General features: G+C 38.3%; 1 protein-coding gene across 1 annotated transcript in view; it reads left to right on the top strand.

Annotated features, from left to right (window-relative positions):
- Nucleotides 1–17,374, top strand: part of LOC124605357 (regulator of telomere elongation helicase 1 homolog) — a 125,792-nt gene that overhangs the window by 94,322 nt on the left and 14,096 nt on the right. Inside the window, exons 13-14 of the mRNA XM_047136983.1 lie at nucleotides 12,213–12,749; nucleotides 13,003–13,147. Of these exons, the coding sequence (XP_046992939.1) occupies nucleotides 12,213–12,749; nucleotides 13,003–13,147 (682 nt within the window). The remainder of the gene's footprint in view (nucleotides 1–12,212; nucleotides 12,750–13,002; nucleotides 13,148–17,374) is intronic.

Consider the following 17,374-nt stretch of genomic DNA (forward strand, 5'->3'; position numbering starts at 1 on the left):
TTTAATTTCTTGGAAAGTGTGACAATGTAATGAATCTTCATTTTTGATTTATGATCCAGAAACTAAGCCTCAGTCCATGGACTGGAAGGGCCCAACTTCACTGAGAGCAAAGAGGGCTCGAATGAGCAAATCAAGATTCAAAGTGTCGATATTCATGGAAGTGTATATCCTCACTGGGTTCCTGAAGGTCAGATTATAAAGCTACATTACTGCCTTGAGGTACTTGCTCAACTCTGTGAAAAGGAAAAAAATACCCAAATTTTAGAACAACAAATCACACACGCCATTTCACACTACAGTGTTGGTTAAGAGGTTTCTAGTGAAGTACTGCATTCCAGTATTTGACCACCCATAGTATTCACCTGACCTAGCACCATGTGACTTTTATCTGTTCCCCAAGACCAAATGCGCATGAAGAGGAACAAGATTTCAGTCGGTTGAAGCAGTGAAACAAACTGTGGTACACATCATCAAGGAGCTCACAGAGGAAGACTTCCAGCACTGTTTCCATCAATGGAAAATTTGCATGAAGTGTTTTAGGAGTTCCATTATATTGAGGGTGACAATAACTAAATATTTATGTTGTTGAAATAAAATGTTTTACAGAAATAGCCCCATTATTTTATAGCCACACCTTGTGCTATTGTAATAGGGGATGACTGGAACTTGCCAGGTATCGAATGTTAGAGCCCATGGTCACAACTGATATCCGAGACAGGGATTTGTGTGATATTAATCTGAATGTGTTGTCCAAAAATTACTTTGAGCAGATGTTGAGAGAACCAACTTTGATGTAATGTCTTAGATTTACTAGCAACAAACAGACTTGAGCTTTTCTATTCAGTTAATGTTGAGGAGGGTGTCAATAATAATAAGGCAATGGTAGCATCTGTGACTACAGGAACTGAAAAGGAATGTTAAGAAAGGTAGGAAAATATTTTTGCTCAGCAAGAGTGACAGGATACAAATTGCAGAATATCTGAGTAGTCAACATCAAATATTCAGTGCTGAGGATGAAGATGTAGAGCATCAGACAAGTATGTTCTGAGTAAGGTCTTAAGGGGAGGGAAAGACCCACTATTCTTTAATAACTGTGTTAGAAAACTGATACATAAACAAAGCAAGCTTCATCACAGAATCAAGAGAAGTCAAAACCTAGCTGCCAGACAAAACTTGAATGAAGTGAATCATAAGGAGAGCAACGAGAGAAGCATTCAGTGACTTTGGAAGTAAAACTTTACCAAAACGATGATATCATAGATACATAGGGAGGGACAGTTAAGAATTTCAGATTTTTAAATAAGGTGAGAAATGATTTCCTTGGATGCAAAGCACACATTTCCAATGATTCTTTTCTGTAATTCTGTATGTGCATTATGTTGTTGTTGTTGTTGTTGTTGTTGTTGTTGTGGTCTTCAGTCCTGAGACTGGTTTGATACAGCTCTCCATGCTACTCTGTCTTGTGCAAGCTTCTTCATCTCCCAGTACCTACTGCAGCCTACATCCTTCTGAATCCGCTTAGTGTATTCATCTCTTGGTCTCCCTCTACGATATTTACCCTCCACGCTGCCCTCCATTGCTAAATTGGTGATCCCTTGATACCTCAGAACACGTCCTACCAACCGATCCCTTCTTCTAGTCAAGTTGTGCCACAAATTCCTCTTCTCCCCAATTCTATTCAATACCTCCTCATTAGTTATGTGATCTACCCATCTAATCTTCAGCATTCTTCTGTAGCACCGCATTTTGAAAGCTTCTGTTCTCTTCTTGTCCAAACTATTTATCGTCTATGTTTCACTTCCATACATGGCTACACTCCATACAAATACTTTCATAAACAACTTCCTGACACTTAAATCAAGACTCGATGTTAACAAATTTCTCTTCTTCAGCAACGCTTTCCTTGCCATTGCCAGTCTACATTTTATATCCTCTCTACTTTGACCATCATCAGTTATTTTGCTCCCCCAATAGCAAAATTCCTTTACTACTTTAATTGTCTCATTTCCTAATCCAATTCCTTCAGCATCACCCGACTTAATTCGACTACATTCCATTATCCTCGTTTTGCTTTTGTTGTTGTTCATCTTATAACCTCCTTTCAAGACACTGCCCATTCCGTTCAACTGCTCTTGCAAGTCCTTTGCTGTCTCTGACAGAATTACAATGTCATCGGCGAACCTCAAAGTTCTTATTTCTTCTCCATGGATTTTAATGCCTACTCCGAACTTTTCTTTTGTTTCCTTTATTGCTTGCTCAATATACAGATTGAATAGCATCGGGGAGAAGCTACAACCCTGTCTCACTCCCTTCCCAACCATGCCCTTCGACTCTTATAACTGCCATCTGCTTTCTGTACAAATTGTAAATGGCCTTTCGATCTCTGTATTTTACCCCCTGCCACCTTCAGAATTTGAAAGAGAGTATTCCAGTCAACATTGTCAAAAGCTTTCTCTAAGTCTACAAATGCTAGAAACGTATGTTTGCCTTTCCTGAATCTATTTTCTAAGATAAGTGGTAGGGTCAGTATTGCCTCACGTGTTCCAACATTTCTACGGATTCCAAACTGATCTTCCCCGAGGTCGGCTTCTACCAGTTTTTACATTCATTTGTAAAGAATTCGCGTTAGTATTTTGCAGCTGTGACTTATTAAACTGATAGTTCGGTAATTTTCACATCTGTCAACACCTGCTTTCTTTGGGACTGGAATTATTATATTCTTCTTGAAGCCTGAGGGAATGTCGCCTGTCTCATACATCTTGCTCACCAGATGGTAGAGCTTTGTCAGGACTGACTCTCCCAAGGCTGTCAGTAGTTCTAATGGAATGTTGTCTACTCCCGGGGCCTTGTTTCGACTTAGGTCTTTCAGTGCTCTGTCAAACTCTTCACGCAGTATCATATCTTCCGTTTCATCTTTATCTACATCCTCTTCCATTTCCCTAATATTGTCCTCAAGAACATCGCCCCTGTATAGACCCTCTATATACTCCTTCCACCTTTCTGATTTCCCTTCTTTGCTTAGAACTGGGTTTGCATCTGAGCTCTTGATATTCATGCAAGTGATTCTCTTTTCTCCAAAGGTCTCTTTAATTTTTCTGTAGGCAGTATCTATTTTTTTTACCCCCCGTGAGATATGCCTCTACATCCTTACATTTGTCGTCTAGCCATTCCTGCTTAGCCATTTTGCACTTCCTGTCAATCTCATTTTTGAGACGTTTGTATTCCTTTTTGCCTGCTTCATTTACTGCATTTTTATATTTTCTCCTTTCATCAATTAAATTCAGTATCTCTTCTGTTATCGAAGGATTTCTACTAGCCCTCGTCTTTTTACCTACTTGATCCTCTGCTGTCTTCACTATTTCATCCCTCAAAGCTACCCATTCTTCTTCTACTGTACTTCTTTCCCCCATTGCTGTCAATTGTTCCCTTATGGTCTCCCTGAAACTCTGTACAACCTCTGGTTTAGTCAGTTTATCCAGGTCCCATCTCCTTAAATTCCCACCTTTTTGCAGTTTCTTCAGTTTTAATCTACAGTTCATAATCAATAGATTGTGGTCAGAGTCCACAATTTAAAACCTGGTTCCTAAATTTCTGTCTTACCATTATATAATCTATCTGAAACCTTCTAGCGTCTCCAGTGTTCTGTCATGTATACAACCTTCAATCATGATTCTTGAACCAAGTGTTAGCTATGATTAAGTTATGCTCTGTGCAAAATCTACCAGGAGGCTTCCTCTTTCATTTCTTAGCCCTAATCCATATTCTCCTACTATGTTTCCTTCTCTTCCTTTTCCTACTATTGAATTCCAGTCAGCCACGACTATTAAATTTTCTTCTCCCTTCACTACCTGAATAATTTCTTTTATCACATCATACATTTCATTAATTTCTACATCATCTGCAGAGCTAGTTAGCACATAAACTTGTACTACTGTAGTAGTTGTGGGCTTCGTGTCTATCTTGGCCACAATAATGCGTTCACTATGCTGTTTGTAGTAGCTTACCCGCACTCCTATTTTTTATTCATCATTAAACCTTCTCCTGCATTACCCCTATTTGATTTTGTATTTATAACCCTGTATTCACCTGTTCAAAAGTTTTGTTCCTCCTGCCACCGAACTTCGCTAATTCCCACTATATCTAACTTTAACCTATCCATTTCCCTTTTTAAATTTTCTAACCTACCTGCCCGATTAAAGCATCTGACATTCCACACTCCGATCCGTAGAATGCCAGTTTTCTTTCTCCTGATAACGACGTCCTCTTGAGTAGTCCCCGCCCGGAGATCCGAATGGGGGACTATTTTACCTCCAGAATATTTTACCCAAGAGGATGCCATCATCATTTAATCATGCAGTAAAGGGGCATGCCCTCGGGAAAAATTACGCCTGTAGTTTCCCCTTGCTTTTAGCCGTTCACAGTACCACAACAGCAAGGCCGTTTTGGTTAGTGTTACAAGGCCAAATCAGTCAATCATCCAGACTGTTGCCCCTGCAACTACTGAAAAGGCTGCTGCCTCTTTTCAGGAACCACACGTTTGTCTGGCCTCTCAACAGATACCCCTCCGTTGTGGTTACCCCTACGGTACGGATATCTGTATCGTTAAGGCACGCAAGCCTCCCCACCAACGGCAAGGTCCATGGTTCATGGGGGGCATTATTTTGCTCAATATTCCCCAAATAACAATACCACACATTATAACAGTAGAAGTAGCTATGGTATGCAATTTTCCTTGTGTCCATGTCAGTGGGATATGCAATTTTCCTTGTGTCCATGTCAGTGGCATTAGCTAATATTTGCACTGCAAATGTGAAGCTACGTAGTTTGTTTACTAGGTACAACTAAGAACCCTAAGAGGTTTTGGCCTTACACAAAATCAGTAAGGAGATTGAAATCATCTAATCAGTCACTAAGTGACCATACAGGCACCAAAATGGAAAATGACAGAAAGAAGGCTGAATTACTGAATTTAGTCTTCTGAAATTGTTTCATCGTGGAAGATCGTAATACAGTACCTCTTTTCAATCATCATGCGTTTATCATAGGACACTGGAGCGACGGAGGGTACTTGCGATTGGGAAAAAATGCAGGTCGTTTCTGTATCAAGAAGGGTAATACGTCAGATTCACGTAATTATAGGTCTATATTGCTGATGTCAATCGGTTGCCGAATTATGCTCACATATCATGATGTTTTTGGGGAACAAATATGGCCTCCTTTAAAACCAACATAGATTCCACATTCCATTTGACACCAACCCCGCACTGCTGGTTAGTGAAAAAGATCCGTGAGATATCAGCCCAGGTTTGTGACTCGATTCAAGACTTCTTTCCAGAGTGAACTCAACATGTCGCTCGTAAAGGAACATGTGTAGAGGAAATTTCAGGAATACCCCCAGAAAGTGTGATAGGACTGTTATGTGACCTACAGCAGCTCCGGAAAGATTCAAAATCATGAAATGTTCAATTTTTCCTTTTTTGCATTTTAAATATCTGCAGACTTTCCCCTTTCAATTGATATATAATGCATTCAGTTCAGAAGACAAGAACTATTTTTAAAATATTTTTGAAATATGTTCTGCAGGGTGTGGCCCACTGTGGTGCTGTTAAACTGCTGTCAAATGTTGTACTCATGAATCTACATGCTCATCATGTACATATTAGTAATGTGAGAGAAAATAAGTGTTACAAAATAAGTGTTGTGGCTAACGTGTGATAATTCGATATATATCACTCGCTTGATTGTCGTACGTTTTATGTTTATTTACTCTCTTGTAATGCTGAAAATATTCCTAATGTATTCTGTTCATTGAAGTCTCTGTCTTATTGAAGGAAAACCGTGGATAAATGTAAAGTGACTAGGGATCCTCTGAAGGCTTTTAAGAAAAGGAGAAATGTTGGAAAGCCAAAGGTAGTTGTTATTACCGTAAACAATAAAGATGATAACAAAGTGTGTGAACCTAATCTTGGTGGTACACCTGCCCATTGCCATGAAAGTGAGAAAGAAAATAATTTGCAGAGGAAGATTGGTTCCGTTAGTGTAAAGTACGAATATTTTATTGTCGAATCGGACGTGAATGAAATATTTGATATGTCAGTTCTCAACAGAATTTTTTCAAACTGTGTAAGATGTATTCAGTGTAGTGAAGTCTGTCTGGAACTCTCTGCAAAAAATCATGTAGGACTTTCCAGTGAAATGGAACTGAAGTGTGGTAAGTGTTCATACATGACCTCCTTTTGGAACTGTGTTGCAGTAATTCCAAATGAAGAAAATTGTAGCAAAATCTATGAACACAACATTAGATTTGTTTATGCCTTGCATACAATTGGTGAAGGTGCAGTTTTCTGTGGCATGATGAGTACTCCAAATCACCCAACCAAGTTTATGAACTATAATAGATTCATAGGGTCTAAAGTAGAATATGTCTGTATAGAACCTATGAAAAAAGCTGTGGAAGAGGCAGTAATAGAAAACAGCGGTAATAGAAACCTGATTGAGCATTCGATGGTACCTGGCATATCTTCATGGTGTAGTATTTGCCACCAGTGTGTATACAGGGAAAGTTTTAGATGTAGCAGTAATATCTATATATTGTAGGTGTCCACAAAAAAATAAAGGTACACATGAAAATAATTGCACACTTAACTATACTGTCAGCAGTGGAGGAACGGAGGTGGCTGGTGTTGCTAGTATACTTCATTATTCTGTTGCATATGATAATGTGCGATAAGTAAATTGCCTAGGTGATGGTGATTCTATAAGTGTCAAACATATTCAAGAACTGAAGCCCTATGGCGATGATGTTGTAGTGCAGAAATCTGAATGTATTGGACACGTACAGAAACAAATGGGATCAAGACTTCGGCAAGTGAAAGCTTCGTAACAAAAACAAAAACTCAGTGATAGTAAAGGGTTGCGTGAGAAGGTAAGGTTAACTGACAGTGTAATTGACAAAATACAGAACTATTGTGAAATAGCTATTAGGCAAAACACACACAGTCTCAATGAAACAGGTTTGGGCTCCTTTTTTTCCATACTTTTTCAACCGATGAAGGTCCCCATCAATACTTGTGTCCCAAAGGACTTAACAATTGGTGTAAGTACAACAAGGGATTGCTAGCTAGTGAAGTGTGCATTCATAAACATAGTCTGCGTGATGTGGTAATGTAAGTGATAAAACATAGTTTCAGAGACCTAGCAGCTCCTGAACTGTTGAAAAAGTGTGTTCGTGGAAAAACTCAAAACCCCAATGTAAGTGTAAATAGTGTTACATGGTCAAGAATCTCCACAACTGTGTTGGAATAGAAACACTCACTTTGGTGTGTATGATGCTGTTGCTACATTCAATTATGGCAATGTTGTAAGATGCAAAGTATTTCGAAATATGGGAATGTATATAGATTTCAACATGGTAAGAATAATGCTTGCTTTAGACAAAGAATGTCTTTGGGCTTCTGACAGGGCTATAAATAGTCTAGAGATACAAGTCAGAGTAAAAAGGAGGAGGAGAAAGAGGAAACTGGAGGAGTAGTTTGCAGCAGATGAAGATAATCCAGCCTATGGATTGAAATGCATGAAAAAGGTAATCCAAACTTTGTCACTTGATTCCCAAAAGTTTTATTTTTTCATACAAATTAATTTTTTTTCAGGATCTACCAAACCAATTTGCTTAAAATTTTTAGGAAATGTGACACAGTCCCTTCTGCATAACTTAACACTACGTTTTTCCAGAAACCTGTATATTGTTCAATTTATAAACAACAAATGGCACAAAAGTAGTGAATTTTCATTGAAATAGAAAAAATTAATCTCTAACTACTGAATTCAAATGGTTAAAAATCCATGTATTAAGTTGTAGCCAATACTCCAATAAATAACCTGTAAAAATTTCAACTTCTGAGCTCAAATACTTTCTGAGAAAACATTAATGTATAAGTGCTATTTTAACATTGGAAAGATAGGACTTTCTGGAGCCTCTGTAGTGGAATAGCAACATAACACAAATGTAGGAAAAGTAATCTTAAGGAAATGTAACACATCCATGAAAGAAGTGGCTTTCAACACTTGTTCAACTGATTCTTGAGTATTGCTTGTCAATGGGACCCTTACAAGGTAGGGCTAATAGAAGAAACAGAGAAGATCTAACAAAGAGCAGTTCTTCATTACAGAGTTGTTTAGTTGTCCCGATAACATTAGAGAGTTGCTAAACAAGCAAGTTCCTGTGGCAGTTGCTGCTAGAGAGGCTTGTGTGCCACGGAGTAGTTTACTGTTGAAATTCTGAAAGAATTCTGGCTAGAATAAGACAACAAATTAATTTCTCCCACATCTCGCAAAATGTCCACAATGAGAAAATTCGAGAAATTATGGCTAATACAGAGGTTTATCAACAATCATAAATCCCACACACCATTTGCGAATGGAACAGGGAAGGGGTATCAGATAGTGGTACCAGAAGTACCCTCCACCACACACTATTAGGTGGTTTGCGGATAATTGATGTAGATGTAGATATTTGGCTGTAAAGCCACATAGTGGATCAATCATCGTGAATGCCATAGAACAATGCCGATTTCTGAGTGATTTTGATATCATGAACTTTTCTGAAATGTGACATGTGTTCATCAAGGATTGTGATTTATTCACCTCATAGCTTACAGGCACTAATGATATAATTGTGGTACAGGAGACATGTGAAAATAAGATAATACGACTTCACTGATATTAACTGTAATTAATAAGATAGAGCAATATTTGAACATCAATGTAACTTTTTGTGAAAAAGACATCTATGTTTACATAACAAGATAGTTGATAACTACATCCTCCTACCACAGATATTCAGTTCATCCTTCATGAAATCCTCAACTGACTAGTAGCATTGCTGAAGTAGGGTACAGTGAAACCCCTATTGTACATTTTCGTGCGGTCCAGACTTAAAAAACCCAAATTGAGGAAAATGCAGAATTGAGAAAAATTTAACACAAAAAAGGCACATATAATTGGCAATTGGCATATATGATTAAAAATCTCAATCCTCTCCAATACTTTGTATAAAACCTGTCCAAGTGGAGGAAATTAAATGTAGAATAAAATGTTAATACAATAATTTTTGGTAATGAATTTCATCAGGACTTAAAACATCACAGATGTGTAACAGCAAGTAAAAATTCATCAAAAAATTGAAATTGGTAGCTGGGTACAAGGTAACTGAGCTATTTTCCAACATGCTATGACCACAAATTGTACATTCAAAACACACTTTTTTGAGAGATCATCCTCTGTGCTCACCCAGAAAAAGAAAAAAACTGATGAACGTGCTGAATTAAACCAAAAACATCACAGCAGCTAAGTGGTTAAACCATAAGCATATGTATACATCTGCTTCCTGACAAACTTTGTCAACATTGCTGTTATATTAATGCTTTTCTTACAAGCCGCACTTCATATACTCGCTGTCATTAAAGTGTAATTTTAGGCTTGATGAGAGAAACAGACACATGAAAAAATGAATTTGCTTCCCCAGTTGACGTGACAAGCTTATTATACATTGTTTCAGTAAATTTCTGTACACTGTATAAAATGTAAATTTGAAAGAAAGCTCAAGTGCTACAGTTTTGCTTTGTGCCCTCTACCACTGCTGCCAATCTTTATGATCTATAATGCATTGTGCAAAGTATATACATGAGCAGTATATGTAGTTTTTGCAACTCTATCATGTCATATTTGAACATGATGGTCTTCAAAATGTGCTATCGCCAAATCCTTGTTCAATTTCCATGTGACATCTCTATCATAGCATATCATCTGCACGAAAAGTATATTTTCAATACCAGAGAAGGAAAGTTGCCACTCACCATATAGCGGAGATGCTGAGTCGCGGTAGGCACAACAAAAAGATTCACACAGTTATAGCTTTCGGCTATTAAGGCCTTTGTCAGCATTTGACACACACACACACACACACACACACACACACACACACACACACACACATGCAAACGCAACTTGCACACACGTCTGCAGTCTCAGAGAGCTGAAACCACACTGAGCAGCAGCACCAGTGTATGATGGAAGTGGCAACTGGGTGGGGGTAAGGAGAAGGCTGGGGCAGGGAGGGGGAGGGATAGTATGGTGGGAGTGGCGTATAGTGAAGTGTTGCAGTTTAGACTGAGGTAGGAGAGAAGTTGCGGAGGGGGTAAATAGCGGAAAGTAGAGAAATAAAAAGAAATTAAAAGACTGGGTGTGGCGGTGAAATGACGACTGTGTAGTGCTGGAATGGGAACAGGGAGGGGGCTGGATGGGTGAGGACAGTGACTACCTTACTAGGAAGGAATGTAAAATTGGGAAATTTTTAGCACTGGGGCTACAAATTTTTGGTGTACAATCGTGAAAAGCGTTAAATCGGAGAATGTGAAATTCAAGTTCCACTGTATCATGTAGCTCACTTTTCAGTAAATTTAAATTCATTCTCGGAATGTTCTTGTCTTTTAGTTTGTTGTAAATTTTCTTTCTCTTATGCTGGGGAGTCTAACATAAAATTATTTTTGTCTCTTGTATTATATCTGTGATCAAAACATTTTTCCTTCCATAATTCTAAACTGCCATGTTAAAAAAAATAAAAATAAAATAGATAAATAAATAAATAAATGATAATATCACAGATATCTAGGGAGGGACTGTTAATAATTTAAGATTTTTAAATAGTGAGAAACATGATTTCCTTGGCTGCACAGCACACGTTTGTAATGATTCTTTTCTGTAAATCAGTATGTGAGTTATTTTGCTCAAAATTCCCCAAATAACAATACCATACTGTATAACAGGAGTTTAAGTAGCTATGGTATACAATTTTCCTTGTGTCCATGTCAGAGGCATTAGCTAACATTTGCAGTGCCAGTGCGAAGCTACATTGTTTTTTTATTAGATATAACTAAGAAACCTAAGAGGTTTTGGTCTTACATGAAATCAGTAAGCAGTTCAAAATCATCTAATCGGTCACTCAGTGAACATACATGCCAAAATGTTGACATTTGATGTTTGGATGGACGACATCACAATTATAGGTAGTCTGCGTAAAGCAGTTGTTGGCCACTGATACATCATATATATGGATTGCAATAACCCCTTCAGTGTCAACTAAGTCCTGAAGATGGTGCATTGAAATGCCGAAACTGGTAGCTACACAATAACTTAAGGATGGCTGTAGGTGTTTAGTTTTCTTACAGTGATGAACAGCCGTAGTCCCCCAGACGACCTGGCACAAGGATGGACGTATAAAAAAGTTTGCTGATGATGCTGTGGTGTACAGGAAGGTGTCAGTGGTGAGTGGATGTTGGATACAATACAACTTGGACACAATTTCTAGTTGGTGTGATGAATGGCAGCTAGGTATAAATGTAGAAGAATGGAAGCTAATGCAGATGAGTAGAAGAAATAATCCTGTAATGTTTGAATATAGTATTAGTAATGTGCTGCTTGACAATCACATTGATTAAACATCTAGGCATAACTTTGCAAAGTGATATGAAATGGAATGAGCACATAAGGACAGTAGTAGGGAAGGTGAATGGTCAACTTTGGTTTATGGGAAGATTAAAACTGTGGTTCATCTCTAAAGGAGAGCGCATAGAGAACACTAGTATGACCCATTTTCTGAGCCCTGCTCGAGTGTTTGGGATACCCACCAGACTGGATTAAAGAAAGACATTGAAACATTTCAGAGGCGGGCTGCTAGGTTTGTTACTGGTATGTTCTATCAACATGCGAGTATCATGGAGATGCTTCGTGAACTTGGATGGGAATCTCTGAAGGGAAGAGGAAGTTCTTCTTGTGGAACACTATTTTGAAAATTTGGAGAACTGACATTTGAAGCTGACTGCAGAATGACTACTGCCACCAATGTACATTCCACCGAAGAGGCATGAAGATAAGACAAATTAGTGCATGTACAGAGGCTTGTGGATAGTCATTTTTCTCTTGCTCTGTTTCCAAGTGGAACGGAAAAGAAAGTGAGTAGTAGTGGTACGAGATATCTTTCGCCACGCATCATACAGTGGCTTGCAGAGTATGTATGTAGATGTAGGTGTAAATGTACTTGTACTTGTAATTGTATTTGTACTTGAACTTGTGCTTGTTTAACTGTTGGCCAAGTATATGATTTTTTATTGTGCTTGTTAGTTTATTGTAATGGACTGTGGTATTTTGCTTTGCAGTTTCCATCAGCATCTGTGTTAAGTATTTCAGATGTTTCTTTACCACCTGTACCAGCATCATTTGGAACAGCAATTGGTCGTTTATTAAACACCAAGGAAGACAGTCATAAATCATCAGATGATAATGCGACTTCATGGTCAATGAATGAATATACAACTAGTGCCTCCACTACTCAGAGTCCAGCAATGAGTAACAATCCTTTCACAAATGGAAGCCTTTTGGATGCTCTTGAACCCCATACTACATGCATTAATTTGCTGAATGAAATGCCTGACAGTGTCTCCAAGAACAGAGGTACTATTGATATTAAAGGGAGCTGTTCACAACCTCCACCAGCCAAAAAGAAGAAGATGAAGATGGCACCTTTCACTTATGTGCTGTCTGAATCAAATCAAAACACTTCAGAAAATGCAATCCCCTTGCCTCTTTCTAGTAACAGGTTCAAAGAGGTGTCTAAATACAGTTCCTCTTCAAGAGCTGCACCTAGTAAATCTGGCACAGACAAACTGGATGATATTACAAACTATGTAAAGAAGGTAAGATATTTATATTTGTCTTAATATTTACTAAACATTACAACTACCTTTAATGGTTCAACAGCAAATTATCAAGTTGTTTCAGAACAGAGTTGTTTCACAGTCCTATTTTGTCACCATATGCCCATTCTCACCTCCCTCTCCATCTCCCTCTCTGCTGCCCCCTTCCCCCATTTTAGACAATTATACAGTTAAGTCTGTAACCACCTATTAAGTTTAGTTCGTTTAATTAACACTTGTTAAATATTTTCAGGTAAAAGGTGCACTTGATACTGAAAATTATCAGAAATTTATCTCTGTTGTGAAAGAATACAAGACTGAAAGTAATGTGAAAAAGCTCCTTCTGCAACTGAAAGATATTTTCTTACAGTCAAAGGAATTAAATCCATATTTCTTAGGTAAATATTTTTATGTGTGTATAACACTGTGAATTCTGAAAAAAAATTCTTAATGTTTCTATATTTTCTGTGATCTGTTTCATAATGTGAATAAAATACGGGTTGTTCAAAAAGTCTCTCCGCAGTGCCGTATGATTGTTAGCTGCGCGTGCTGTATGCCGCATTGAATATACCGAAATGAAAATCAGTGAAATAAAAGTTATTAATTTATTGAATATTCATTTTTACTTGCAAATTTTCACATTAAATGCTGAAAGTGTGGCCCCTGTTGTTGAATACACAGTTCAATTCCTGTAATTATATGGCACGTGTAGCTAACGATCATATGGCACTGCGGAGAGACTTTTTGAACACCCCGTACCTTAATTCAGCTTAGCCATGCAATTGCTTTTGTTTAATATTTATGCATTATTATGTTTGATTTATATTAATTTTTAGGCTATTACCACAACGTTTGTCACAAAAACTGAATATACATGCAACTTTTACAATTTTTTTTAACATCATTATGCCCAGCTGTGGTGCATGATTGTACTTATTTTACTGATATCGTTGCTTTCTTTTTTTCTCAAAAATCTTCATTTTCTCGCTTTGGTTTTTGCTATGTTCTTCTGACTGTGTTCTCTTCAATGTAATATTTGGTTTAGCTTTAAACTGATGCTTGTTGTTATAGATGCATTCAAGATATAAAGAAACTGCGCTCTCTCTAATTAATTTAGATTGTCAAGTGTTGTTATTCACATGTTCGTGTCTTTATAAATTAATGTAAGGTGTACCCAAATGAAAATGCAATTACAGTTATGTGGAAAGAAATTTTAATAACAATTATAGAATTACAGTTCACGTGGAACAGTATGACTATACACAATTGCCACTGACATTGATACACCGATCCCAGCATGTAGGAAGAGATTGGAAGGCTTCAGTGTAGGAAACTCCCGGGTCACTGATGGATCTGGTTTTTCCATAGTGTGCTGGACTTCCTTGCCATGGTGGACTTCTGAAATTTCGGAGATTGTTTTAAGGGGCCGAAGATATACAAGTCACATGGGGAGATGCTGGGGCTGTAAGGAGGATGTTCTAGCACCTCCCATTCATATTTCTGAAGGAGCTATCCCATTTGAGAAATTGCCCCTGTACTTGTTCTTGATAGTCTGCTTGAGCCTCAGAAATGTATTGCAATACTGCCCAACATTAACTGTTGTACACAATGTTAGCCAGTTGATAAGTAGGCAGTTGATAAGTAGAGGTCCTTCTTCATTGAAAAAGAAACTCAGCGTCTCCAGCCTTTGTGGCACAGTGAGCTTTTTTTGAAGAGGCGAGCCCAAATATTACCACTCCCTCCCTACTCATCTGTTTGTAGACAGGGCCAAACTGGTGACACCACCTTTTATCACATGCCACAATCTTAGCAAAGAAATCCATTCCTTGCTGTATTTATCTCAACAGAAGGGCGAAACTAACACCCATTTTCACTGTCTTCTGATCTTCTGAAAGATGCTTGGACATGCACTGTGCACAAACTTTGCCATAACAAAGCTTCTCGGAGAGTATGTGATACACTGTTCCTTTGCATGTTGACAGTTCAACAACAGTATCATGTGTGGTGATCCGATTTTTCATCTGTATGAACTCCTCCACAACCGAAATCATAGCACTGGTAGTGATAACGTGCATCTGCCCAGGGCATGGCATGTCCTTGAAGTTTACATTCCAGTCTCATAACACTGACACCACCAAAATACTGTACACCATGTGAGACACTGCTCTCTATACAGTCCTTTCATCCTGTTTTAAATTTGTGATGCATGCTCCTCTTCTGTGTGAAGAAATTGGATAACCATTCTTTGTGCTGATCGGGAGGAATTCGTCATGAAATGAAATATAGAAACAACTCTCTAGAAATGAGGAAATGGCTGCGAAGCCGTCAACTCCACATGTGCAACTGATAGTAGCATCATGCCACCCTTGGTAAATACATTCACCCACTGGAATTACAAATAACACCACTGCAGCGAAAGTCTCCTTTTCAATTAGGTGTACCTTTCCATCTGAACAAATGCTGCCAGGAACACCAGCTTTTGCAGCCATGTGTGTCTTTACTAGCCTAGTCAATGTCTTCAGTTTGAGGAAACAATGTAGGATTAAGCAGGAAAGTCACCAAGATCTCCAGCTCCGACAAGGACTCCTCTCCCCCTTCCTTCCTCTTGCTCACTTGTTACTTGGAACGGTCTACTGGCTTCTGTTTCACTGTGTCAGGGTACTACTATGTGGTAGGTTGGAATATTTTTTATTTTCCTTTAGTTGTAATATCTCTTTTGAAGATAGTTTGTTTATACAAAGTGACACCTATATACTAAAACTGAACACATACGGTCATAGATTCTACCGCACTGTCAGCCATGTCTGAGCTGAGACCTCTGACTTTGTTTATCTGCCAGATGTAGCCGTTAACATCATCAAAGGTTCGCAGGAGAGCTTCTGTGAAGTTTGGAAGGTAGGAGACGATGTATTGGCAGAACTAAAGCTGTGAGGGCGGGGCGTGAGTCGTGCTTGGGTTGCTCAGATAGTAGGGCGTTTGCCCGTGAAATGTAAAGGTTCAGAGTTCTAAAGTGCGCGTCATATATCTTGGCGGCCGAGTTCAGGTTCGTTCTGCGCATCTGACGTCACAAAACACAGTCAGCCAATGAACAGAGAACGACGTTGCCACATCTCGACTGCAGTGCAGAGCACGGACGAGTGTCTTCAGTTTTAGAAACGTTCAATCATAAATAAAGTAATAGAACAAAAGCAATGTCTTGATAGCAGACTTTCTTTTATAGAAAGTTTGGAAAAAGCATTCTTTATACCAATTGCTTCATATTCTATTAATTAAACCAAACAAGCAATAAGACTCCTAATTCAGGCGATAGCGAGGAAAGGTATTTGTTTCAATCTCACGAACTGCTTTTTCGCAATAAACAACAGCGATAATTGTTTATTTCCTATCGTACTTCGACGAAGCGTGAGTAGTTCATAGTCATACCAACAATGTTTATAAGTAGTTGCGTGAGATGTTAGAGTCCTTATGGAGTTACACTATCTGACGAGGTGAGATAGCGCAACGGTTAAGGTGTTGGGCTGCCATGTGAAAGGATATGAGTTCAAACCTTGTGTGGTGCTTAATATTTTCTTTATTTAAAAACAATATTGGAGTGGCTTACTTCACGAATTTTATTCGTTTGAATGAAATTTCTAGTGCTTTGCCTCTTCATTAACTTTTTCGCTGCTGCAGACACGTGCTCCCCGCATTCCGCGCTGTGCGCGATTTTGTCATCACTGCACTTCTCGCCTGTGCAGACACATGGTGTTCCCACTGCTTTGACACACTTATCATTCGATTTCCAAAAACTATTTGGCCAAAAAATTTGATTTTTACACGTCTTCTTGACTGATACCTTCCCCCCATAAATGACTTAATTTTGTTTTGATGTGCAGCATTAAATGTAGTAAACCATTGCACGAAATTTTGAAGAGTTTGCGGAGGTAAAAGTCCATAGCGTATACTTTCCGTATGGTCGATTTTAGTTGCCACAATGTGGAGAATGAAATGTGGACAAGATACCTAAATTTCATATAATATTTACTGTATAACAATATCTCATTTAATTTAAGCACCACATAGGTGTCGTATGTAATATTGAGAAATATTCCGTCTTTCGCGACTGTAATAAAAGTTTTATTTACACAAGGCGCGTTTGGCTTTATTTTAAAGCACTTCCATCGGTGAAAGGTATGGCACATACACAATGGTATTCATGTTCTATTTCTTGTTTTTGTTCCACAGTCGCAGTTTTACCAATGGTATTGAAATATATCCCTCTTCTGCAACTGTAATAAGCGACTTATTTAGACCAGACGCGTTTCTCTCTTTTGAAGCATCATGTATTTTGTGTCCTCCATTGCCAAGTCACCTTTCGTAGTTATGTGCTGCGGTAGCACAATATTCAACGTTTGTGTTGGCTCATCAGTGTTTTAGCAAATAAAAGCTGTTTGTATGTGCCACACACAAAATTATATTTGACATAGCTCTGAGCACTTCACTGACAGACGGTATATTCAAGTCCTAATGTTTTTGTAAGTCCACAGTTTCGTTTAATGTATTTTGTGTACTTCCTTTTGATTGATTGCAGTGCTTTAAAATAAAGCCAAACGTGCCCAGTGTAAGTAAAACTTTTGTTACAGTCG

This window comes from Schistocerca americana, chromosome 3 (genome assembly GCF_021461395.2).
Source record: "Schistocerca americana isolate TAMUIC-IGC-003095 chromosome 3, iqSchAmer2.1, whole genome shotgun sequence".
NCBI classification, from domain to species: Eukaryota; Metazoa; Arthropoda; class Insecta; order Orthoptera; family Acrididae; genus Schistocerca; species Schistocerca americana.